Source organism: Hordeum vulgare, chromosome 5H (assembly GCF_904849725.1).
Source record: "Hordeum vulgare subsp. vulgare chromosome 5H, MorexV3_pseudomolecules_assembly, whole genome shotgun sequence".
Lineage (NCBI taxonomy): Eukaryota > Viridiplantae > Streptophyta > Magnoliopsida > Poales > Poaceae > Hordeum > Hordeum vulgare.
Genome location: NC_058522.1, coordinates 563907350 through 563934248, shown reverse-complemented (window position 1 = coordinate 563934248; position 26899 = coordinate 563907350). Strand labels below are relative to the sequence as shown.

Here is a 26899-nt window from a genome sequence, read left to right as displayed (position 1 = left end):
CGGAGGAGCTATGACGGCAGCACGCCTTGGGCTCGCTTTAGTGTTTGTAGTCGTCGCTAGATGGTCTATGAACCTGGATATATTTTTTATTCCTGGTGTTCTTTGTACTATCTTGACAATTGATGACTAGACTGAAAGTTTTCCTCGCAAAAAATATATAAAAAACATCAATGTTTCTTGCAAAAGAAATCATATTTTTTTCAATTGTTTTACAATTTTTTGGAATTTACTGTTCACCCGAGCTGTAAGCTTGTGTGCAGAACAGGTGCGTCCCTTTTCCCTTATTACTTTCTACTAGCAAAAGGGCCCGTGCATTGCAACGGGAGAAAAAAATACCACACGTTTTTAATCTTTTTATAATTATTTTGATTTATTAAAATAATAAGCTAACTAACTAATGTAGTCAGTCGTATCCTATTTTGTTGAGAAATCAACCCGTCCATTGTTAATTCCACCATGATGAGAAATTGTGCGGGACAAGCAAAGCAAAACAAAGAAGCTACGTGAATTGATCAATGGACTGTTATCTTATTTCACTCATCGGATAGAGAATGTGGGATCAGATGACAAACTGAAGGTGGTGTTCCATTCTCTCTTTCTACAACAATGCAATCTTACATTCAATACATTCATTCATCAGCAAACAAATTATGACAAAACAAAATTTCTTGTCGGTGCTTGGCACAAGGTTGGAGGCATGGGGAGGGGATCTCACCAGATGATGAGTTCCTGCCGAAGGAGGGGATACGATGAGGGGAGCAAGGGTTAGGCGCCTCCATCTGGCCATAAGGAATCGCCGTTGCCGCGCCATAACCTCGGAGTTCTCCGTGTGAGCCATGAAGGCCTGCCTCCACCTGCAAGTACTTCGCTCCGTCGCGCCTTATCCGCGCGCCGATGCATCATCCCAAGTCGTTGTAGGTGTCGCGTTGATTTGATCCAGAAGTTGTGCTCGAGCGCCGAAACGGGGGCAGCAAGCGGGCAGAGGTACGACCGCGGAGGCGAGTGGGTTGAGATCGACAGCAGTGGTGGTTGAGGTCGGCCGCGACGGCGAGTGGTCTGGCAACGGCCTGGGCACAGGCCAGGGTGGACCAGGGTCGACGCGATGCGCTCGAGCGCCGCAACGGGGGTAGTGAGCAAGGAGAGGTACAGCCGCGTAGGCGGGTGGATTGAGATCGGCAGCGGTGGCGGTTGAGGTCGGCCGCGGCGGCGAGTGGTGTGGCGGCGGCCTGGGCACAGGCTAGGGTGGCCCAGGGTCGACGAGAGGAGGCGATGCGTACGGGTATAATTTTTGCAGCGAATCGTTTTTTTTCCTTTTACGTTGCAGATAAATGATGGGGCACGGATTGAATAATAAAAATTATATGGTTTTTTTAATAAAAATGTCGTGGTGGGTTTTTCGACGGAAGCTATAGCCGCTTTATTATTAGGTATAGATATCAAGCTATCTGAACCCAATGCAGAGGTTCATGTGTGATAGCTTCATGGTGTGAAGTTTCATGTACAAAAAAACTCATTTATTTTTTCCTCCAACTATACAACTATTGGTGGTATATAGGTTGTATTAAAATTGAATTTAGCATTTTAATCACATTTATAATATTGTTTTTCCAAAGAATAAAAAAACGTATGTGCTTCTGTGAGGAAAGAAATGTATGGATATTTTAGCTGAAAAAATGTATACTATGTGTTTTCTGGAAAGAAGCTTTCTTGTTTTTCTCTCGTTCCTGCCAGGCGGAACTCTAGCCGCCGCCATGAGAGTACAATCTTCCAACACTGTCGTCCGACGGCGACTTCGGTCGTCGGTGGTGCGGGTGTCACCGGGTCCACGCGTGTGGATCGTTAGTCTTCGTAGTCTAGTTTTTTAGGTTGTTTATCTGTAACGACTAAGATGCAGTCCTTTCCGATTTGGGAAACGAGGCCCCGAATTGGAAAGAAGCGCATCTAAGCGTTTCGCAAGCACGGTAACATAGCACATATATAACAATAGAAGAATGACAATAAGGGGTCCAACTACAATCTCATAAATATATCAGAGTTACATCACCCATCCAAACAAGGTAGTTCCTCTACAGACTACAAAACATGAGAAATGACTATGCTACCCTGCATGCTTGCCCACGATCACGACCACGCCTCAATCTTCTAGATAGTTCACGTACAGACGGTCGTTCTCCTCATCGTACTGCCCAAATTAATACAAGTTCATCATCACATTAAAACCAAAGCACAATAGTGATCAAATGTTATTATTGAAAAATAAATACATAAAGTTCTCTTATAAAACAACATACAACTATGTAAAACATTTAAATGCAACAACAAACGCGATCAAAATCGCAACTAAGGTAACAATTGACCCAACAGCATAATGATACCAAGCCTCTTTATCAATGGCATATTTTCTAATATTCCTAATCTTCAAGCGCATTTCATCCATCTTCAAGCGCATTGCATCCATCTTCAACCGCGTCGCATCGATCTTCATCTTGCGATCGTCAATGACCTCGGCAACATGCAACTCCATTTCCATATTCTTATCCTCAATTATTTTCAATTTTTTCTTCAAGTATTTGTTTTCTTTTTCAACCAAATTTAACTTCTCGAGAAGCATTTCTAGGTGGGTTGGAATTCCCGGTTCACATACCTCCTAGATTAAAAATATATGTCACGTTGGTCGTCATAATTGTCATAAACACTAAATAAGACAAATAGTTATAAAAGATAATATATACCACACCGAATCATAGACAGGACGAGGGCCGACGGGAGCAGATACCAAAACCATCGCACTATATAATAACAAGAAATAATAAAAGTAAGAAAATTAAACAAGTATCTATCTGAAGTAAGAATTTTTTTCTTTCAGAAAAATAGATAAGAACAAGAGGCTCACCACGGTGGTGCCAGCGACGAGATCGGCGCGGGCGATCGGCGGCGGTGAAGACGGGGGACGGGACGTGACGAACCGCTAAACCTAGACAAATCTCAGAGAAAATGGAGCTCGGAGGTCGAGTTTCGAGATGAGAACGATTAACTAGTGTGGCTCGGACATTTCATCGAACACCTCATGTGCATAGGAGGTGAGCTAGAGCACCCAAATGCCCTCCCCTCGCCGGCCAGAAAAAACAGAGTGCTCTGCCGCGGCGATGGGTATATATAGGCAAACTATTTGTCTTGGTTCGTGGCATAAACCGGGACTAAAGGCCCCCCTTCTAAACCGGTTCAAGGCATGAACCGGTACCAATGGATGTGGGCCAGAAGCGCGGCCCATTGGTCCCGGTTCGTGCCTAGAACCGGGACAAATGGGTCCAGACGAACCGGGACCAATGCCCACGAGGCCCCGGCCGGCCCCCTGGGCTCATGAACCGGGACTAATGCCTCCATGGGTCTTGGTTCATGAAGAACCGGGACTAATGGGCTGGCCAGGTCCGAACCAAAGCCCTGTTTTCTACTAGTGCCTACACCTTAAGCGCCACACTGTATAGTGTGACGCCTAGTTCTTAGTCGCTACACACCTACTTAGCAATTTTCAAGCGATGCACACTGATTTGGAGTACCATGTTGGCCAGGCGTGTAGCGTGTGTCAGTCAGGCGCTACGCAGTATAGTGTAGCACCGACGCGTCGGGCGCTATACAAAAGGGGCAGCTGAGTAAAATTATTGCGTTTAATATCCATTTTATGAAATAGTTGCGCCTTAAGGTTATTTTTGTTCATTTTTCCTTTTTTGGATATTTCAATGTTTGAGGGGCAGTTGAACCCAACACTGTGATATCCTTCTCTGAAGAGACGTGCTTCCTGCCATTATGTATCTGTCTAACAATGTGCATTACAATGTTGGATGCCTTCGTTATTATGATTTTTTTACCATTCCAGCTTTAAGATCTACAGAAATTGAGAAATTTTAGGACTTTATCGTTATATATTGTGTGCTTACATACTGTATACTTGCCCGATAACGTTAACATTCATTATTCAAGGAAACACATGTGTTTTGACTATGTAGGCTAGAGTGTAATGTTAACCACTGGAGTGAGGATATTGTATAAGGGTCAAGATGGATCAAGAGCTTGGCCAGATGAGTTGTGAGTTGTGACTCAGTAAGGCGTGTACAAAAGATGGCATGGCAATGTGTTGCTAGCTTGGATGACGTGCGTTTTGAGGATAAATTGCCTTGTGCTTGGTTCGAGGGATTAATTTAATAAAGGTTTGTAGGGATTTATTGTGATCATGACTGCTTTGTGGATACCATAGCAAACAATCTATGAGATTTATAAATTGTCATGAGGTTTGATCAAATTGGTTGTTGTTGTGCTGAAACGCTCATGTTATTTAACCCCTTTCAATTCTTGTGGCATACAAGAAAAGGGGCGGTACAACCTAAGCTTGAAGACGAACATGCGACTTGATATATGGATCGGATGCCTTGAACATGGTAATGGAGGACGAACACCTATCAATTGCAACTTGATATGTAGGAGACTTAATATGTATATGAAGTCTGTTTTATCAGGTATAACAAATTGATGTGCTCATTTAAAATTGTTTTAGGGAGTCATTTAGAATTATTGGTATTAGTGCACATACCATTTAGTACAAGTGTCAAATTGATGAAACCATATCGAAGCATTAATAAAATATCCAACTAAATCACTTCAATTTTATTTGCCAATCTAATGAGCGACCATCATTTGGGTAGCCAAGCTTTTAGGCATTAAAAACATTCTTATAACTTGAAAACAGAGATTGATGCACCATTTTATTTTGTTTAGTAATCATTGGTACAAGTGAAAAGTTGTTACCTTGTAGATCCAGGTCAAAACTAATGGGAAAGGCCATGAACAATGACTGAGAAAAGGCCGCTCATATATATTGCGGAGCTGACCACGAGCACATATAGAGGAAGGAAGAAGGAAATACTATGCATGAACGAAAGGGAGAACACAGGGAATATGCTCTAATAGATTGTTTTGGTTATATTTTTTGTGATGTTTCATAGCGTTGCACGTGTATCTCTTCCTAAATTTATAGTTCCACAACAATGTTGAGCATTTATTTGGGGGCCAATATCCTTCAACTTGTATGAATTTTGATCAAGTGTGTGTTGGTATAAATTTGTAGCGACTCGTTCATGTTCAGCTGAAATTTAAATATGAGTTGCATATATTTTGTTTTAGTGATGCACTGTATAGGACACAAAAGTATAAGGTGATATGTGTGATGAGCACTTTCGGTGAAGGAGTTGTAGTGGAGGGGTTGCTAGTAGGGTGATAGAACCCCCTGCTCCATTGGTTGACGATGACGAGGGACAAGGGATTTATTATGATGATGGCGAGACAATTGACAAGGTCGGGTTGGAGTCGGCAGTTAGCAACAACGATGAGCAATATAAGGCCCTGTTTGAAACCACCCAGATTATATAATCTGGTTTTTATAATCTATTATGTTTTCAAACAGGACAGTTTATATTGTAGATTTTAAAAACTAGATAACCAGATTCTTAAAAACTCATAATCTACTCTACCCAGCTAAAATCAGATTATGGATTACTAATGACCTATTACCCTTGTAAACTTGGAGATAATTACCTACTGCCACCGCCACCGTCCTATTTCTATAAACAGGGCAGACATATCATTGTACAATGTAAAACCTGAATTACAGTTTATATAATCTGGCCTCCAAACATGCCCGCCTGTATTATTTTTATAAACCAGATTATATAATCTATCTTCATAATTCAAATTATTATAATCTATTATGATTCCAAACAGGGCCTAAGTTTGTTGTCCCGTAACAATCCACCGGCAACTCAACTAGTAAGAGATAAATCATGCATTTCGGTGCCTAGGTGGAATGTGAGGAGTGACTCGGTATAACGCCACAGCTGAGGTCAACACAGTTCGGCATGGGCATGGTCATTATTCCCCCGAATTCACGGCGTGAGATGTAGCAGTGTGTGGATGTCCTGATCTGAACTGTCGGTATTCGTTCCATTTCAAAAAGGAAAAAGTCTAAAACAAACCTTGAAGTTATAGACGAAAGCTAAATCAAACCCTAAACTTTGAATCCCTGAAATTGGCACTCTGAACTTGTAATCCCGGTCTATTTTGAACCCTAGGCCCGTTTGGCACACCGGGATTCTGACAATACCACAATCCCGACCGGGATAACCTTCTAGGCTGCTACTCTTATAGACAGAAATTGGACCGGCCCACTAACAAAAAAAATTACGAAGTTTAAAAAAAGTTTGCGCATTTTTAAAATTGTTTAGAAGTTAAAAATATTTATGTTTTCTATTTTTGTCACAAATTTTGTGTCTTTTTTGTTTCAAAAAAATGTTTGGTTTTTTAAATTCTATTCGTATTTTTAATTCTATTCATATTTTTAGTTCTATTCGTATTTTTAATTCTATTCGTATTTTTAATTCTATTCGTATTGGTCCAACATGCATTTTATAAATTTGTAGGAGCATAACCTAGCGCCAAACATTCAACGTTTATTGTTATTTATACCTCAAAAATATATATCTCAATTTTATAAAATGTTTATTGTTATTTATAAAATATAAAATATTTATTTAGAAAAATATTACCATGTATTTTTTTTGTAAGATGTACTTTTAAAATGTACATAATGTGTTGAAAAATATTGAAAGTTTATCAAAAAATATACATATGTGTTAAAAAATACATTGGATACTGAAAAAAATATACACATGTGGAAAAGCAAAAAGAAAATGAAAAAACAAAAAAAACCAGAGCCGAGGGTGCGCGCGTGCACAACTGCGCTAATGGGCCCGGCCCAATTCAGCAAATCCCGGCTAAGTTCTGTCAAGTTTAAAATAGACCAAGATCAATGAGTCCGGTGTGCCGATTTTAGGGATTCAAAGTTCAGGGTTTGATTTAGCTTTCGTCTACAGCTTTAAGGTTTGTTTTGAACTTTTTCCTTTCAAAAACAAAAACACTCACGGTATTCGTCGTCTCTTTGGATTTCAAGATTTGGCGCGCTTGTCACCACCCAGCTGGCTGTGGAATTTTTATGCGTTAGGTCAGTCAACTCAGAGCGAACTCCGTGCAGTTCTCACTGACCCGGTGGACGGGGCATTTCGCCGTTAGCTACTACGTGCCGATCGAGCTGGCGTCGCCCGCGGGGAACTTGGACATCGACGGGTCGAACGATACGAACTCTGCTGGCTCCTTAAATTCAAGGCGTGCATCGCTGAGGCTACTACACAGAAGTACAGAACACAGTACGCTGACTATACCAGTAGTCCACTGCCCAAAATGGCCAGGCCAAGGCCGCCGATCCAAGCTACGGCGATCCTCCTGGCAACGTGGTGCCTCGTCTTCCTCCGGAGCTCGTCAGCCCCAGCCGTGCCTGCACTCCGGCCACCATCAGCACCGGGAGGCACCCTCTGCATCCCTCACGAGCGAGATGCACTTCTCGCCTTCAAGGCCGGCCTCACCGATCCGACCAACTACCTTTCGTCGTGGCGGGCCGAGGAGGACTGCTGCCGGTGGATGGGCGTCGGGTGCAGCAACCGGACCGGCCACATCATCAAGCTACAGGTCAAGAGCTATGGAGCCATCGGAGGTGAGATAAACTCCTCCTTGCTCACTCTACGACATCTGAAGCACCTGGACCTCTCCTCCAACTGCTTCGGTGGGAGGCCTATCCCGCAGTTCATCGGCAGCTTCAGCAGCCTCACGCATCTCCTCCTCGGCGACTCGTCTTTCGGTGGGCGAATCCCTCCCCACCTCGGGAACCTCTCAAATCTGGTCAGTCTTGACATCTCGAGCCAACTACCGGGTTGTTACTCACCTGAACTTTCATGGGTGTCGCGGTTGCGGAAGCTACAATACTTGGACATGTACGCGGTGGATCTTAGTGCTGCCATCGACTGGACTCATGTTGTCAACATGCTCCCCTCTCTAGTAACCATTTACTTATCATCCTGCGGGCTACGAAACATTATGCCTCCGCCGTTGCACTCCAACCTCACATCACTAGAGACCCTCTACCTCGATTCCAACTCCTTTAACTCGTCCTTTGGAGCCAACAACTTGATTTGGGATCTACCTGTGCTCCGTGAGCTTTCTATGGATAGATGTGGAATTCAGGGTCCTATACATGCTGCAGTGGGAAACTTGACCTCCATTCAATCATTGTCCCTTGTCGGAAACAACTTTTTCGGCATGGTGCCATGGACCTTCAAGAAACTAAAGAAATTACAAGTGCTCAACCTTATGGAAAACTTTATTAGCGGGCACATAGAAGATGTATTTAATAGATTGCCAGAGGGTGAGTTACAGGAGTTGCACTTGGACCACAACAATTTGACCGGGAGCCTTCCAGATCGGCTAGAGCAATTTAGCAGCTTGTCCACACTTTGGCTCAGCAATAACAAACTATCCGGACAGATACCTGTTGGTATACGGAAACTCACAAATTTGGTGGACTTGTGGTTGGACTCAAACAATCTACATGGTACACTCACCCAAGACCATTTCACGAATCTGACTAGCCTGCAAAATTTGTGGTTGTCTGGTAATTCCATAACTATGTTGGTCAACAACACATGGAGCACTCCATTCAGCTTAACTTCAGCGGGCTTTAGATCTTGCATCCTAGGCCCCCAGTTTCCGGGATGGATTAACCAACAAACACTTTACACTCTTGATATTTCAAACACAAGCATACATGACTCCATTCCTGCTAGTTTTTGGATGGGAATGTACCGTTGTCGAGTTCTGGATCTATCGGAAAATCAGATTGTTGGCATGCTTCCCACATATTTTTTGTTTGGTGCAATGGAAGCTGTTATACTGGATATTAGTTTTAACCAGCTCGTTGGCCCGATACCAACACTCCCAACGAACCTCCGCTTGTTGGATCTCTCCGGGAACAACCTATCCGGTGCATTGCCATCAGATATCGGAGCACCGGGGCTGGAAATACTCATGCTCTTCAAAAATTCTTTTTCTGGGACCATTCCATGCTCCATATTTGAGTTGCAAGATCTGCAGTTTCTAGACCTATCAGAGAACCAACTAAATGGGACATTGGCCAATTGCCTTCGGGCACCAAAATCTTCAAACATAACCATGCTTAACTTGAATAATAACAATCTTTTGGGAGGAATCCCGTCGTTTCTTCAGAGGTGTAAACAGCTAAAATTCCTTGATCTCGCATACAATCAATTTTCTGGTAGCTTACCGACATGGATCGGATCAAAGCTACCATACTTGGCATTTCTGCGGTTGCGGTCAAACATGCTCTCTGGTGTCATCCCTGGCGAACTGACCAAGATGAATGGGCTTCAGTATCTAGACATTGCAAGCAACAACATCTCAGGGAATATACCACTATCACTTGGAAATCTCATAACTATGGCTCATACCCCCGATCAAGAAGGTGCCCTTTTCAAAATTGTCAACTTTGGGTTTGTCTCCGTCTTCAAGTACACTAATGCTTATACTGATAGTTTATCGGTGGTCACAAAAGGTCAGCAGTTGGAATATACAACAGGAATCGCATATATGGTAAACATTGATTTCTCGTGCAACAGTTTGACAGGGGAGATTCCTCATGAAATCGGCATGCTCACTGCATTGACAAACTTGAACTTGTCATGGAATCACCTTAGCAGCACAATCCCTCTGACTATTCGGGAGCTCCGGGCAGTGGAATCTTTGGACCTCTCACACAATGAGCTCTCCGGTGAAATCCCTGCAAGTATGGCAGATCTAACTTCACTTGCCCACTTGAACTTGTCATACAACAATCTGACAGGAACCATACCTTCCGGCAATCAGTTTCAAACTTTAGATGATGCGTCAATCTATGCTGGCAATCCAGGTCTCTGTGGTCCGCCTGTATCAAGGAACTGCTCAGGAACGGAAATCACTCCATGGGCTCCCGAAAATCAACATGGGGGCATGAGCGATGAATTGTCATTATACCTCGGCATTGGCACGGGATTCGTAGCAGGTCTCTGGATCATCTTCTGCGGCTTCTTGTTCAAGAGGAGCTGGAGAGTTCTTTGGTTCTCATTCTTCGACCACATGTGTGATTGGGTATACGTGCGAGTGGCGGTGAGCTGGGCTTCATTCGCAAGGAAAGAATACTAGATGCTGAGATCACTATAGTCTGCAGTCACATAGCTGGAGCTTCCATTCCTACATAATAATGGTAATGATATGGGTTGTAATAATACTCCACATTTCTTGTCCAGTGTAATGCTCGTCTTTCGTTGTGTGAGTCTCTCAGTTTGTATGGTAAACCATGGGTTACCTTTGATCTGTATGAAATATTAACCATGTGTAACGAATAAAGATGGTGTCTATGTGGTATGATGGCCGGCTATTTATCAAGGAAAAAAATAGCGCGCCCCTCAAAATATGCTATTAGCGTGTTATAGCGTGCTATTAGCGAGACATTGTACATGAATCAATTTAGCGAGTCAATTTTCTACACGCCTATTTTTTCAGTGCTATTTATCCTGAAGAGGGAAAGGCGCCTTGCTGTAGAAGAAAGCGTATAGCGGAGGACAGGGCGACGTGGGCGCCCTCCACGCCGCGCGCCCACGGCCCCGTCCCGTCAGGCGTCAGGTCGGTCGGCACGTACGTACGGCCTTCTAGACGAATCGGGGCTACTGTAGTACTCATCCTGCCAGCGCCGCCGTCTCATCCATCCTTCCTTCTTCTCTCGCTCGCCGCTTCTCGCGTGAAACATTGGCAGTTGGCAGCACAAGCATCGTGACCTTCAGTCTGCGGCCCGCGACCAGCCTGCGCCACCAGCTCCCTGCCAGGTGCCATGGCCGCGCCCCGCCCCACCGTCCTCGTCACCGGCGCCGGCGGCCGCACAGGTACCACACCGCCCACCCATCCTCCACCGGCGGGGAATTCCGGTCCGCGAGACCGTCACCAGCACCACCCCTGACGCCCGAATCGATCTTAAGGTCAAATCGTGTTCAACAAGCTCCGGGAGAGATCCGACCAGTTCGCGGCGAGGGGCCTGGTGAGGTCCGAGGAGAGCAAGCAGAAGATCGGGGGAGCCGACGACGTCTTCGTTGCCGACATCAGGGAGGCGGGCCACCTCGCGCCCGCCGTCCAGGGCGCCGACGCGCTCGTCATCCTCACCAGCGCCTCCCCCAAGATGAAGCCCGGGTTCGACCCCACCAAGGGCGGCCGCCCCGAGTTCTACTACGACCACGGAGCCTACCCTGAGCAGGTTGGGAATTCTTTTCTTTCTCTATATGCTGTGCCCCTCTTGTGTGTTTCAGACTTTCAGTGCCATGCCATATCCTGAAACTCAACTTAGGCGAGTGGAGTAGTGATGGATTTTGGTATGGTCGTATGGATGTGTGGCAGGTGGACTGGATTGGGCAGAAGAATCAGATCGATGCCGGTAAGCTTTGTCCTGGTTCTGCATTTTATATGTGCATAAGTTTATCTGGATGTTTGTTGAGTGGGATTGTGTGTTGGACAGCCAAAGCAGCCGGTGTGAAGCACATAGTGTTGGTTGGATCCATGGGGGGGACAAACCCCAACCATCCTCTCAACAGCCTTGGCAATGGCAACATATTGGTAAGCTCTTGGAGATGAGTCTATAAGTCTGTTCACCTTCACTTCATTGCAGTTCATTTGCACTAGCTTTTGCTAAGAACTTATTATCTGGAACACTCAAATACTATGCTGTCAACATTGATTGGCAGAAGATGAGCTATCTATCTCAGAAATTTCATCACAGAAATGTTCAGTTGATAGATCTCTAAGTTCCAAGTATTAACAGGTTCGCCATAGAAAAGTTCAGTCAATGGATTTCTAACGTTAAACGCATGATACAGGCAAAACAGCTTAGTGAAGAAATGTTCTACAAACAAACCTTTCTGTTAAGTTCCCATCGTAGCAAAGATTTGAAAGTTTTTTATCCTCTCTGTTGGGCTCAAATATTCTTGTCGGAAGTCTTGCTTTTGTTTTATTTTCATCGAAGCTTTATTATGTCTCTTCCAAATAAAGGAATGAATGAGATATAGCCTACTTGTATGCCAGAAATAGAAGGAACAGTGGTTATGCAGCTACTCATGGTATCATTGATCTACTAATCCACTGAGAAAATTTCATTTTGCAAATTCAGACAATTATATTATTGAAAATGTGAAATGTTGATTATTGATCTCTGCTGTAGGTCTGGAAGCGCAAGTCTGAACAGTATCTGGCAGACAGTGGAGTTCCTTATACAATCATAAGGTACATAACGAGCACGCACTAATTTGGATAAAAAGGCATCCTTTAGATCAATTATTCTTGGAACAGAATTTCTAACCTTTCTAAAGTGGTGTACTTAATTACATTAAATATCAATCACTGTGGATAAGACTGAAGATCTGCTATAGAAGTTTGGAATAGTTCCTTATGTACCACTAAATAGTAAATACATGTGAATCCCTCAATGAAAAGGTTTTTTTTCCTCATCTAATCATCATCTCTCTGAATTGTCTAAATATTTGTGATAAATGTTTCATTGTTGGTCTACCTCAGTTAAGTTTCACATATGGTTTTTCTGAAGCTAGAATAGAAGTGCATTGTGTTAATATGCACAAGAACACTAGAACAGGTTAACTATTCGCTGATACATGATATGCTATCATTTTCTTCTTTTTCCTTCAATTTAGGCCTGGTGGTCTGCAAGACAAGGATGGGGGAGTGAGGGAGCTGATTGTCGGGAAGGATGATGAGCTTCTCCAGACTGACACTAAGGCGATTCCTAGGGCTGATGTGGCCGAAGTTTGTGTTCAGGTATGACCTGTACGATAACTGCTGCAACTTTATTCTGTGGACAGACAGTATGAGATAGGCATTCTGATTTATTTACTTTTCTTCTTAAAATAGGCCCTGCAGTATGAAGAGGTGAAGTTCAAGGCATTCGATTTGGCTTCGAAACCTGAAGGCGAGGGCACCCCGACCAAAGATTTCAAAGCGCTGTTCTCCCAGGTCACAGCCCGGTTTTGAGTCATCAGTCCAGGAGTATACTTGCATTTCTAGCTTACAAGGATCTTACTGTATGAGTGTGTAAGCTTTTGTGTATTATGGAGGTGCTGGCTGGTATAATTGCACAATCGTTTTATCAATAATGCTGAAAATAAACTCCTGCCGATGCATGGAGATTCGAGAAGCAAAATCTGTTCTATTTTCCTGAGATTTTCGTTGCAGAAAAGAAGTCGGCAAACATTTGAAAGCACATTGGTACATTTTAACGTGCAGGACTATCTTCTTTCGCGTTCTTGACTAAGTTCTAATACACACCAATAATCCATATCATATTAAATTTATTTTCCCAGCAGCTAATATATCACTCAGCAGCTCACATGCGCTTTAGTTGGACTCAGAAATGGAATAATACTGTGGGAATAAATATCAGCGCTACTGATTCATCAACGAACAAACAGTTGAAATCAACATCCTACATTTGGTACAAATCACATACAAAAAGCTTCTGTTCTATTTACACTTCAGCAAAGATATCCATCAGAATATCATTTCTATTTACCCAACAGCTAATGTATCACTCGGCCGCTCATATGCGCCTTCCATTGAACAGAGAAAGTAAATATCAGAGCTACTGATTCAAGGAACAAACAGTTGAGAACTCCACATGCTACATTTGGTACAAATCTGAAATCACATGCAGGAGAAGCTTCTGTTCTAGCTAAGTTCAGCAAAAAAATTCATTGATTTCCTCCCAGAGAAGGGCCAAAACTCATAAACATATAAGCATCAGAATATCAGATAGTACAACAGAAGAGCAAAAGATGATGAAATGTACCAGGCAACAAGGCCGGCGGTGTCTAGAGTTCTAGCTAGGTTTCCATGTGGACAGGGCACAGATGACTCTGCCCTTCCAACCCTGCAACATCCACTTGTTATCTTCGTCGACGAAGAAATCCTTGTGATAGCTCTTGGTTACCTTGTATCTTGCTTTTTTCACCGTCTCTTGAAGCAGAGGTACCTGCCTGAACCCTGCCCTGAGGTTCCTTACCTGCCATTGCTTGTAGGTCTCCGGCCTCTCGACCCTCTCCGTGCCCTCGCAAGCGACCACGTTGAGGGCTTCCCGTCCGAAGTATTCCCTTTCGATCAGCTGCCTGTGTTCGTCCACCGGCGGTGCGGTCGCCTCGAGCATGTCGAAGTGTGAAGAGAAGTAGAAGAGAGCCTCCTTAAAGCGCGTCACGAAGAACGGCGCGTTGAAGGTGCCATTGACGACCGCGTGGATGAACAGATGCGGGTTCATCCTTCTGATCGTGTTCAAGACTGTCATCCTCGGGCTCTCTTCCGTCACCGTCTCGTCCATCATGTGCCGCATTCGGAACAAGCAGTTGACAATGAGAAGATCATCCTTGTCAATCCTGAGATCTTCAACTCGGATGGCATCCCACTTGGCAGCGATCGCACGGTACTCGAAGGGAACATGAAACATCTTGGCGTACTCGCTTATCCGCCGGCCTGTCGCCTCCAAGCGCTCCGCAGGCCGGAACCCTGGCTGCGGCAAGTCAATGCCGGTGATTCGGATTCTTGGGGGGCCGCCATCTCTCTTCGAGATCCTCTGCAGGAAGATTGGCCACTGGAAGCCCCAGTCTATACCGTAGTCCAGAATGTGCACGCTTGTCACACCCTTGGCAGCATCCAAGATGGCTTCATTCGAGTAAAACCTGAACATTCTCAAGAACGGGCATGCAGTCCCATACAGCTTGAATATCTTCAGCATGTCAGCAGAAGAAGTTCGCCGTGCAGCAAGCGAGCGGTAGACGGTGCTACCGGTGCCGGCAAGGCGAGCCTCGAGCCCATTAGCAATGTAGTGCGCCAGCCTCTGCCCGGCATCCCCATGAGGGGAAGAATGCCGCCTGATCTGCTTCAGCAACTCGCCCGAACCGCGGTGATCATCGATGGCCGCGGCCTGGGCGCAGTGTATGAGCAAGGTCGTCAGATCGACGGACTCCTCCTCCACGGTGGGCACTCCGGTCTTCCCCTTCTTGCGCCCTCTCCGGTTCCCGGATCCTTTCACGTACACGGTGCTGATCTCCGCTTCTGCCGGCAGCGGTGACTGAAGGATGCAGTTGACACCGTTGCAGAGGAGCACTTTGTCGAACATCTCCCGGATGGTCTCCTCCTCGCACAGCGCCAGCTGCTTGCGCCGCTGCTCGTCCTCCAGCTCCAGGTCGTCGTCGCCGTGCCGGTTCTTCCGGCCCTTGTGGACAGCGCACTCCTCCTCCACCTTCACGGAATCGCAGGGCACGAGCTGGCAAGAGCTCTGTCTGCTGCTGACGAACATATCTTGGGATCCTCCTCCAGTTCCCGCGAAAGCACGGCAGGGATTCGTCCAAGAAGTGTGCTGGTACGCCGGCTTGGCGTCGGCGATGATGTCGACGAAGGGCTTGGCGACGGCGAGGAGCGCCGAGTCCCGCGCCGGCGCGGCGGCGGCGGGAGCAGAGGACTCGTCGTCGTCGTCCTCGAGGAGGAACTGGTTGATGTAGGCGAGCACGGCGTCGTCCGACGCTTCCTCCGGGCTCCCCAGCTCCGTGGTGGTCGAGACGGGGCTCGGCGTGCCGCCAATCGGCGCCGACTGCGGCGGGGACGGCTGGTAATCCGCGGCAGGAAGGGCGTGGAAGCCGTAGGCTGAAGGGGGGAACAGGAGCTGCTGCTGCTGGAAGGAGAAGTTGAGCCCGTATGCCGGGGCAGCTGCCGGGTTGGGGACGGAGAAGACGTCGCCGTACTCCACGTCCTCGCAAGAACCCATGCCGCCACGATCCACCTCCTTCCTTCCTTGACTTGTTGGCGCGAGATCTTGCAGGAATCCGACGCAAACCCCGCGAGAAAGAGGAAGAGGAAGATTGGTCCCTGGCTCCCGGCGAACAGGAGGACGAAGGGGAAGGGCGGGGAAAATCAATCCCACCAACCCGGTGGCGATTCTTGCAGGACCCAGTGGAGGCCAGTGGGAAGCGGTAGCGTGGGGGAGGCGGCGGCGGAAACGGAAAAGAAATCGCGGGAGTAGCTTGCGCTTGCGGGAGGGAAGCGGGCGGGCGGGCAGCGAGTAGAAAGTAGAAACCCCGAGGCTCCTCTTGGGGGGTTGGGAGGGAGGAGGAAGAAAGCGGGGGTGATTGGTGGGGAGCGGACGCAGACGCCGACGAGAGTCTCCCACCGAACCGAGCGTGGGAGGGGGATGGCGACGTGCGCTTCTTTGATCGGCAGCCAGCCGCTTATAAAAAAGTTGCGTCTTTTTCCGGTTTGTTTAGTGGGGCGTGAGTGATCTCATCTGATCATCTGATCAGATTAGCGGCTGCGGAGTAATAAATAAACCGAGGCAGAGAGAAGGGCTGGTGGCGACGGGGATTGCGCCACCTGCACTGCATGCTGCCTCCGACTTGGTCGTCTCGGAGGGGAGGGGAGGGGAGGTACTGCATGGTATGCTACTGCAGAGGATCCTAACCCGGGGAGGGGAGGGGAGGGGAGGGGAGACGGAGGTAGGATGCGGGGGAGAAGGGAATGGGCCACGCACGGCGCCACCTGCATGCGCCACGAATCTTCTCCGCTCGCCTCGCGGGTTAAACGCCGGGACAGCGATGGATGGGTCATTTTTTGGGGTTCCGTTATTTACCTTATTTGCTCGGGCAGCGTGCAACAATGACCATGAGGCTGCCATAGTGAGAATAACTTAGGTGGTAACATGTAAGCAAACATGCTGATGTAGCAGATAATTAAAGAAGAAAGAAGGTTAGAGTAATATAGGTACTTCCTCCGTCACGGTTTAGAAGGCACAGTTAAACTTGCGTGCGTTTCCAAAATAGACAAGGTTTAAGATGCGAAAAAAATTACTCCTATTAATTAGTACTAGCATGCATTGGGCCTCCCAATTTGTTGGTCACGTATTAGTACTACTATTTTCTCAGTTGATTAGGCGCATTAGCATGTACACATGCTACATCTCATAACCAATCGATGACTACCTTGGTCCCAGAGATTTTCCAAGCGTGCCTTCTAAACCCTGACGGAGGAAGTAGATACCATAACATGTTAAATGCTATCCTACTATATGTCATACATGTCAATAAATGAGGTCATTTATTATACTAGTTTATGATTTTATGCATTATGAAGGTAGTATCATACAATAGTAATATATGCATGATATTAATATATAATACTTCTCACTATGACCAGCCTGATCACACTTCGCATCCTACCCGCTTTCGGCCTCTCGCCAGGCAACACAAAAATGGCTAAGATGGGCCGATCGAAACGAACGACCTATTTGTTTGCTTTTTATTCGTTTGATCCGGCGAACATCAACTATTGTTTCTGTATTTGGGTTGACGTATGCGGTTAACGTTGGTTCGATCCATTTTGACGAGACGTGAAAAATATGCAAACATTTTCAAAAATAAAAACAAACAGTAATTAAACATTAAATCAGGTCATGAAGGCCGGCAAGAGTCCACGCGACCAATTACATTAATTAAACATTAAAAAAACCTAAACTACGAGATAGCGCGTTGTCCTACGCGTTCTCGTTGTCGACGTTGTTGGGGAACGTCGCATGTGAAACAAAAAATTTCCTACGCGCAAGAAGACCTATCATGGTGATGTCCATCTACGAGAGGGGATTTCCGATCTAAGTACCCTTGTAGATCGCACAGCAGAAGCGTTAGTGAACGCGGTTGATGTAGTGGAACGTCCTCACGTCCCTCGATCCGCCCCGCAAACCGTCCCACGAACCGTCCCGCGATCCGTCCCACGATCTAGTGCCGAACGGACGGCACCTCCGCGTTCAGCACACGTACAGCTCGACGGTGATCTCAGCCTTCTTGATCCAGCAAGAGAGACGGAGAGGTAGATGAGTTCTCCGGCAGCGTGACGGTGCTCCGGAGGTTGGTGGTGATCTAATCTCAGCACGACTTCGCCCGACCTCCGCAGAAACACGATATAGAGGTAAAACCGTGGAGGTATGTGGTCGGGCTGCCTTGAAAAGGTTGTCTCAAATCAGCCCTAATAGCTCCATATATATAGGAGGAGGGAGGGGAGGCTTGCCTTGAGGCTCAAGGAGCCCCAAGGGCTGCGCACCAAGGGGAGGAGGAGTCCTCCTCCAATCCTAGTCCAACTAGGATTGGAAGGTGGAGTCCTTCTCTCCCTTCCCACCTTTTTTTTCTTTTCTCTTTGATTTTCTATCTATGGCGCATAGGGCCTCCTTGGGCTGTCCCACCAGCCCACCAAGGGCTGGTGCGCCATCCCCAAGGCCTATGGGCTTCCCCGGGGTGGGCTGCCCCCCCCCCCTCCCGTGAACACTCGGAACCCATTCGTCATTCTCGGTACATATAACTCAAATACGCATAAAACAACGTCGAACCTTAAGTGTGCAGACCCTGCGGGTTCGAGAACTATGTAGACATGACTCGAGTGACTCCTCGGTCAACGTCGAACCTTAAGTAATCCTTTATGCTCTCCAAAAATTCTACATTGTTTCCAATCAGCAATATGTCATCCACATATAATATTAGAAACGCCACAGAGCTCCCACTCACTTTCTTGTAAATACAAGATTCTCCTACCACTTGTATAAACCCAAATGCTTTGATCACCTCATCAAAGCGTTTATTCCAACTCCGAGATGCTTGCACCAGTCCATAAATGGATCGCTGGAGCTTGCATACCTTGTTAGCATTTTTAGGATCGACAAAACCTTCGGGTTGCATTATATACAACTCTTCCTTAAGGAAACCGTTAAGGAACGCCGTTTTGACATCCATCTGCCAGATTTCATAATCGAAAAATGCAGCTATTGCTACCATGATTCTGACGGACTTAAGCATCGCTACGGGTGAGAATGTCTCATCGTAGTCAACTCCTTGAACTTGTGAAAAACCCTTTGCCACAAGTCGAGCTTTATAAACGGTCACATTGCCGTCAGTGTCCGTCTTCTTCTTAAAGATCCATTTGTTCTGAATAGCCTTGCGGCCCTCAGGTAGTACTTCCAAAGTCCACACTTTGTTTTCATACATGGATCCTATGTCGCACTTCATGGCCTCCAGCCATTTGTTAGAATCTGGGCCCACCATTGCTTCTTCATAATTTGCAGGTTCATTGTTGTCTAACAACATGATTGACAAAACGGGATTACCGTACCACTCTGGAGCAGCACGTGGTCTCGTCGACCTGCGTGGTTCGATAGGTGTTCCGGGCGGTGTCAACTGTGAAACAATTCCACATTGTCTTAAGTGAGCACCAAACTCGAAACTCGGATATTCACCCCCACGATCAGACCGTAGGAAGTTGATCTTCTTGTTACAATGATTTTCAACTTCACTCTGAAATTGCTTGAACTTTTCAAATGTTTCAGACTTGTGCTTCATTAACTAGACATAACCATATCTACTCAAATCGTCAGTGAAGGTGAGAAAATAACGATATCCGCCGCGTGCCTCCACGCTCATCGGACCGCACACATCGGTATGTATGATTTCCAACAAGTCACTGGCACGCTCCATTGTTTCGGAGAACGGAGTTTTACTCATCTTGCCCATGAGGCATGGTTCGCACGTGTCAAGTGTATCAAAGTCAAGTGACTCCAAAAGTCCATCGGTATGGAGTTTCTTCATGCGCTTTACACCAATATGACATAAGCGACAGTGCCACAAAAACATGGCGCTATCATTGTTAACTCTAACTCTTTTGGTCTCAATGTTATGTATATGTGTATTATCACTATCAAGATTCAATATGAACAATCCTCTCACATTGGGTGCATGACCATAAAAGATGTTACTCATAGAAATAGAACAACAATTATTCTCTGACTTAAAAGAGTAACCGTCTCACAATAAAAAAGATCCAGATATAATGTTCATGCTCAACGCAGGCACTAAATAACAATTATTCAAGTTCATAACTAATCCTGATGGTAACTGAAGTGAAACTGTGCCGACGGCGATTGCATCAATCTTGGAACCATCTCCTACGCGCATCGTCACTTCATGTTTCGCCAGCCTTCGCCTATTCCATAGTTCCTGCTTCGAGTTGCAAATATGAGCAACAGAACCGGTATCGAATACCCAAGCACTACTATGAGAGCCGGTTAAGTACACATCAATAACATGTATATCAAATATACCTGATTTTTCTTTGGCCGCCTTCTTATCAGCCAGATACTTGGGGCAGTTGCGCTTCTAGTGACCCATACTCTTGCAATAGTAGCACTCTGTTTCAGGCTTAGGTTCAGCTTTGGGTTTTTTCGTCGGATTGGCAACACGCTTGCCGCTCTTCTTTGAATTACCCTTCTTCCCTTTGCCGTTTCTCTTGAAACTAGTGGTCTTATTCACCATCAACACTTGATGCTCTTTACGGAGTTCAGACTCTGCGACTTTCAGCATCGCAAACAACTCGCCGGGTGACTTGTTCATCCCTTGCATGTTGTAGTTCAACACAAAGCCCTTATAGCTTGGCGGCAGTGATTGAAGAATTCTGTCAGTGATAGCCTCTTGAGGGAGTTCAATCCCCAGCTCAGCTAGACGGTTTGAGTACCCAGACATTTTGAGCACATGTTCACTGACAGACAAATTCTCCTCCATCTTGCAAGCATAGAATTTATCGGAGGTCTCATACCTCTCGATCCGGGCATTCTTCTGAAAGATAAACTTTAACTCCTGGAACATCTCATATGCTCCATGACGCTCAAAGCGACGTTGAAGTCCCGGCTCTAAGCCATACAAGACTGCACATTGAACTACTGAGTAGTCCTCCTTACGTGTTAACCAAGTGTTCTTAACATCTTGGTCAGCCGTAGCGGGTGGTTCATCTCCTAGCACAACATTAAGGACATAATCCTTCTTCCCAGCTTGTAGGATCAATTTAAGATTACGAGCCCACTCTGCAAAGTTGCTTCCATCATCTTTCAACTTAGCTTTCTGTAGGAACGTATTAAAATTCAGGGTGACTGTTGCGTGAGCCATGATCTACAACACAAATATATTCAAAGTGGACTTAGACTATGTTCAAGATAATTAGAGTTTAACTTAATCAAATTACTTGCTAAACTCCCACTCAAAAAGTACATCTCTCTAGTCATTTGAGTGGTTCATGACCCACTTACACTAGCTCAAGTCCGATCATCACGTGAGTTGAGTATAGTTTCAGTGGTAAGCATCCCTATGCTAATCATATCAACTATATGATTCATGATCGACCTTTCGGTCTCATGTGTTCCGAGGCCATGTCTGCACATGCTAGGCTCGTCAAGCTTAACCCGAGTGTTCCGCGTGTGCAACTGTTTTGCACCCGTTGTATGTGAACGTTGAGTCTATCACCCCCGATCATCACGTGGTGTCTCGAAACGACGAACTGTAGCAACGGTGCACAGTCGGGGAGAACACAATTTCGTCTTGAAATTTTAGTGAGAGATCACCTCATAATGCTACCGTCGTTCTAAGCAAAATAAGGTGCATAAAAGGATTAACATCACATGCAATTCATAAGTGACATGATATGGCCATCATCACGTGCTCCTTGATCTCCATCACCAAAGCATCGACACGATCTTCTTGTCACCGGCGCCACACCATGATCTCCATCAATGTGTCACCATCGGGGTTGTCGTGCTACTCATGCTATTACTACTAAAGCTACATCCTAGCAAAATAGTAAACGCATCTGCAAGCACAAACGTTAGTTTAAAGACAACCCTATGGCTCCTGCCGGTTGCCGTACCATCGACGTGCAAGTCGATATTATCTATTACAACATGATCATCTCATACATCCAATATATCACATCACATCGTTGGCCATATCACATCACAAGCATACCCTGCAAAAACAAGTTAGACGTCCTCTAATTTGTTGTTGCATGTTTTACGTGGTGACCATGGGTATCTAGTAGGATCGCATCTTACTTACGCAAACACCACAACGGAGATATATGAATTTCTATTTAACCTTATCCAAGGACCTCCTCGGTCAAATCCGATTCAACTAAAGTTGGAGAAACCGACACTTGCCAGTCATCTTTGAGCAACGGAGTTACTCGTAGCGATGAAACCAGTCTCTCGTAAGCGTACGAGTAATGTCGGTCCAAGCCACTTCAATCCAACAATACCGCAGAATCAAGAAAAAACTAAGGAGGGCAGCAAGACGCACATCACCGCCCACAAAAACTTTTGTGTTCTACTCGAGATTACATCTACGCATGAACCTAGCTCATGATGCCACTGTTGGGGAACGTCGCATGGGAAAGAAATTTTTTCCTACGCGCACGAACACCTATCATGGTGATGTCCATCTACGAGAGGGGATTTCCGATCTACGTACCCTTGTAGATCGCACAGCATAAGCGTTAGTGAACGCGGTTGATGTAGTGGAACATACTCACGTCCCTCGATCCGCCCCGCGAACCGTCCCCCACGAACCGTCCCGCGATCGGTCCCACGATCTAGTGCCGAACGGACGGCACCTCCGCGTTCAGCACACGTACAACTCGACGATGATCTCGGCCTTCTTGATCCCGCAAGAGAGACGGAGAGGTAGATGAGTTGTCCGGCAGCGTGACGACGCTTCGGAGGTTGGTGGTGATCTAATCTCAGCAGGGCTTCGCCCGAGCTCCGCAGAAACGCGATCTAGAGGTAAAACCGTGGAGGTATGTGGTCGGGCTGCCTTGAAAAAGTTGTCTCAAATCAGCCCTAATAGCTCCATATATATAGGAGGAGGGAGGGGAGGCTTGCCTTGAGGCTCAAGGAGCCCCAAGGGCTGCGCACCAAGGGGAGGAGGAGTCCTCCTCCAATCCTAGTCCAACTAGGATTTGAAGGTGGAGTCCTTCTCTCCCTTCCCACCTCTTTTTTTTTTCTCTTTGATTTTCTATCTATTTCAATCGTCACTATCCGCATACCTATTTCAATCTCGTTTACCGGCAAGTCTCTTTACTCGTTCCGTAATACAAGATCCCGCAACTTACACTAAGTTACATTTGTTGGGGCATAGTTTATGCCTAAGTAATTTTGGTGATTGATGACAGTACCGTAAAGGACTAACCGTGTGTGTTAAGGTTTCAGATAACACACGTCAACGGCACAAGACGACTCGCCTCCTCATTCATGGAACGGAAGCACGGGGCTCTCTACGATTCTCTTTATTTGAGTCATAGGAAAGCCGTACTATTAAGAGGGGAACCGTAGTGGAAAGGTTTGGGTGGAATCTATCTTTGCACGCGCACACTTCACATATTTTCCCTTACCTTCATCTTTGGAGCGGCCCCCGCCACTGTGGTTCTTTCCTCCTTGCAAAATGGTCCCCAGCGGTAGTACGGCTGGCCCCAGCGGTAGTACCGCTGGAATGCTGGCGGTAGTACCGCCCATGGTCAGCGGTAGTACCGCTCCAGGAGCTTAGTACCGCCTGCCTAGCGGTTGTTCGTGGACGGACCTTTTTGCGAAGACTTTCTTGGCGGTGGTAGTGCTTTTGTACTACTAGGGGCCCAGCAGTAGTACCGCTGGGACCAGCGGTACTACCGCTGACCAGGGGCGGTACTACCTACTACCGCTGGCATTCCAGCGGTACTACCGCTGGAGTGCCAGCGATAGTACCGCTGGAGCTCGGGCAGAGAGTGGGAAAACGGTTGGATTTTTTCCCCCACTATATAAAGGGTTCTTCTAGCTGTGGAACCTCACCTCTTACCTCCCCAAGCTCCATTGTTGCTCCCTAAGCTCAAAAGTGCCCGATCTCTCTCCCTAGCCAATCAAACTTGTTGATTCTTTAGGGATTGGTTGAGAAGGCCTAGATCCACACTTCCACCAAGAGAAAAGTTGATTCCCCCACCAATCCCTTGCGGATCTTGTTACTCTTGGGTGTTTGAGCATCCTAGACGGTTGAGGTCACCTCGAAGCCATATTCCATTGTGGTGAAGCTTTGTGGTCTTGTTGGGAGCCTCCAAGCTTCGTGTGGAGTTTGCCCCAACCTTGTTTGTAAAGGTTCGGTCGCCACCTTCAAGGGCACCTATAGTGGAATCACGGTACCTTGCATCGTGCGAGGGCGTGAGGAGAATACGGTGGCCTTAGTGGCTTATTGGGGAGCATTGTGCCTCCACACCGCTCCAACGGAGACGTACTTCCTGTCAAAGGGAAGGAACTTCGTTAACACATCCTCGTCTCCATCGGTTCCACTTGTGGTTATCTCTATCCTTTACTTTGTGTATGATTATGTTGCGGACTATATCTTACTTGTCTTAGTAGCTCTCGTTGTTAGCTTCATTAGGGTTCACCTCATTGTCGTAATATTTGTGAACCCATATGTTGTTTACCTTAACTTGCTAAGATTAATTAAAAAGTGGTCGTTGTCTATTCACCCCCCCCCTCTAGTCAACCATATCGATCCTTTCAACATTGCTTGCAAGGCTTGTGTGTGATGTTGTATTATCGAGTGGTCCCTAAGATACCTCTCCGTCACACGGAGTGACAAATCCCAGTCTCGATCCATACTAACTCAACGAATACCTTCAGAGATACCTGTAGAGCATCTTTATAGTCACCCAGTTACGTTGCGACGTTTGATATACACAACGCATTCCTCCGGTGTCAGTGAGTTATATGATCTCATGGTCATAGGAACAAATACTTGACACGCAGAAAACAGTAGCAACAAAATGACACGATCAACATGCTACGTCTATTAGTTTGGGTCTAGTCCATCACGTGATTCTCCTAATGACGTGATCCAGTTATCAAGCAACAACACCTTGTACATAGTCAGAAGACCCTGACTATCTTTGATCAACTGGCTAGCCAACTAGAGGCTTGCTAGGGACAGTGTTTTGTCTATGTATCCACACATGTATATAAGTCTTCATTCAATACAATTATAGCATGGATAATAAACGATTATCTTGATACAGGAATTATAATAATAACTATATTTATTATTGCCTCTAGGGCATAATTCCAACAGACGTCGGGGTCTCTCTTCAGTGCACGGGCACGACATAGTCATCGGCGGCGGACAACGCGATGGCCTCCGCGAGCAGTGCATCGTACGTTGCCTCCTCCTCCTCGGCCTTCCGCCGCTCTTCCTCCTCACTCTCGCGGGGTGCGCTGCCAACGTCGCTTGGTAGGCGGCCACCGCCTCCTGGTCCTCATCGCTAACGACGAGCAGGGGCGGCGGAGGGCCTAGTTGCACGTTGCGCACGCCGCGCCGATGCTGCTCCTCGTGCTCGAGCGCAAACCAGACCTCCCAGTCGGGAGAGTGAGACACGTAGATAGGGTTGAGCCGCTACTCCGACGTCAAATGCTGCCGCCAGCGACTCACCTCCTCCGGGTGCACCCGCGCCGACCGTGGCACGGCCGGCACCGAGATCCTCTCCGGATCCAAATGCTAGTCGTGCGGGAGGGTCACATCCGGGTACGTCAGCGAGATTTGGTGCTCCAGTGCCACTGTGCTTGGTGCATCGGGCGCTGATCCGCAGGCGAGTCCGGCGAGAAGATGCCGGCGGGGGGAGTGCGCGGGGATGGACAGCGGGGGACTTGCCCTTGTTTTGGGCGGCGAAGCCGGCCATGGGTGCTGGCTAGGGTTTGGTCACCGACAAGGGAGCAGAGAGGTAGCGAGATGGGGACGGGTGTCTGGAAGCAGATGAGGCCGAACCCCACCGCACGCTAGGATTAAAAAAGGCCGACCTCGGTCGCTGACGCGTGGGCCCATGGAGGGTGGCCGTCATTAATTTAGTTGACCGCGGGCACTTGGACGGACACCGAGAGGGCGCGCTTGTCCGCTTTGCGTGTGCGCCGATGCATTTCAACCTCAATTTTGGTCCGAAAATAGGTCGGCGCGGACGCAAAACGGACGCGTTTTGACAATGGGTCCGCGCGTTGGGTCATCACTTTTTATGCAGAGACCCAAACAGACAGCTACGGACGATATGGGTCCCCCCGTTAAAGTTGTCCTAAAGCTTAGCAAATCCGCTCCCTTTATATGTCTGTGGGACGGAATGCGGTCAACCAAATATAAGTTGCCAAGCCATCTTCTATATGGGTTGTCGCACATTCAGATAACTCATATTTAAACCATTAAATCAATGCGAACAATGCACGTCGACCATATGATATAAATTGTTTTCAACTTAATAGTTCAGAACAAAGCAAAAAAAATCATAGTTGAACAAGACATGTCAAATGAAATCAATGTTTGAGCGTGTGGAATGGCTCACTCGCTGGCCTAATCATTCGTCGGATGCTATTCATGCCGCGTGCTCTGATGTCATTCTTGTTGGGGGAATGACCGCCGGGTAGATTAAGGGATACAATACAACGTCTCGAAACATCAGGGGAGTTAACCCTGGTATGCCAAACCCCGCGAATCAGCAAAGACAATTGAATAAGTGAAGACAAAATATCAGTTGTGACTTAGTCGACTCGAGCCTGCCCGGCTGGAGCCTATCCGATGGAGCCTGTCCTGCTGGAGCGTGTCCGACTAGAGTGTGTCCGGTTGGAGCCCGTCCGACTAGAGCCTATACGGCTGGGCGGAGCCTGTCTGACTGGAGCCTATCCGACTGGAGCCCAGCGAAGTCAACTACAATGTCTCGTCGTACGCGACGCGAGGGCGATGTCACCTGCATCATGTGTCGCGTCACTACGCCCCAACAGTCCAACACTATTGGGCAATAGTGTTGTAACGTGCACTCGTCACCTGTTACCTCCAATAATAAAGTTAGGCCATGTGGGTCATCCTTGATCCCTTGGGCACCCCTTTATAAGGTGACCCAGGGAGCTAGCCCACACGCACACGCACACGAGGGGGAGGACTCTCCCTGGCTCCCCCCACTCTCTCGTTCACACACACTCCACGGGAGGAGGAGAGCTTGTAGCCTCCTTCTTCCTCCTCCA

The 26899-nt window shown here is 46.9% G+C and overlaps 3 protein-coding genes across 3 annotated transcripts; 2 read left to right on the top strand and 1 right to left on the bottom strand.

Moving 5' to 3' along the window:
• Positions 1 to 7248: 7248 nt before the first annotated feature.
• LOC123399250 (receptor-like protein EIX2) lies at positions 7249 to 10254 on the top strand. Its single transcript, XM_045093672.1, has one exon. The coding sequence runs from the start codon at positions 7285 to 7287 to the stop codon at positions 10129 to 10131; it is 2847 nt and encodes a 948-aa protein (XP_044949607.1). The 5' UTR covers positions 7249 to 7284; the 3' UTR covers positions 10132 to 10254.
• A 274-nt stretch (positions 10255 to 10528) lies between these two features.
• LOC123453059 (uncharacterized protein At2g37660, chloroplastic-like) lies at positions 10529 to 13183 on the top strand. The gene is made up of 7 exons (XM_045129823.1): positions 10529 to 10868; positions 10962 to 11233; positions 11374 to 11410; positions 11492 to 11589; positions 12191 to 12252; positions 12678 to 12801; positions 12895 to 13183. Exons 1-7 carry the CDS (start codon positions 10817 to 10819, stop codon positions 13012 to 13014), a joined length of 765 nt encoding a protein of 254 aa, XP_044985758.1. The 5' UTR covers positions 10529 to 10816; the 3' UTR covers positions 13015 to 13183.
• Positions 13184 to 13716: 533 nt separating this feature from the next.
• Positions 13717 to 16220, bottom strand: LOC123453058 (scarecrow-like protein 9). Its single transcript, XM_045129821.1, has one exon. The coding sequence runs from the start codon at positions 15791 to 15793 to the stop codon at positions 13859 to 13861; it is 1935 nt and encodes a 644-aa protein (XP_044985756.1). The 5' UTR covers positions 15794 to 16220; the 3' UTR covers positions 13717 to 13858.
• Positions 16221 to 26899: the final 10679 nt, after the last annotated feature.

Excerpts from the sequence above, each read along its gene's own strand:
- LOC123453058 (XM_045129821.1), bottom strand. The coding sequence starts at position 15,793 with ATGGGTTCTTGCGAGGACGTGGAGTACGGCGACGTCTTCTCCGTCCCC.
- LOC123399250 (XM_045093672.1), top strand. The coding sequence starts at position 7,285 with ATGGCCAGGCCAAGGCCGCCGATCCAAGCTACGGCGATCCTCCTGGCA.
- LOC123453059 (XM_045129823.1), top strand. The coding sequence starts at position 10,817 with ATGGCCGCGCCCCGCCCCACCGTCCTCGTCACCGGCGCCGGCGGCCGC. Across the intron at positions 11,234-11,373 it reads ACGGAGCCTACCCTGAGCAG|GTGGACTGGATTGGGCAGAA; the intron begins GTTGGGAATTCT and ends GATGTGTGGCAG. Across the intron at positions 11,411-11,491 it reads GAAGAATCAGATCGATGCCG|CCAAAGCAGCCGGTGTGAAG; the intron begins GTAAGCTTTGTC and ends TGTGTTGGACAG.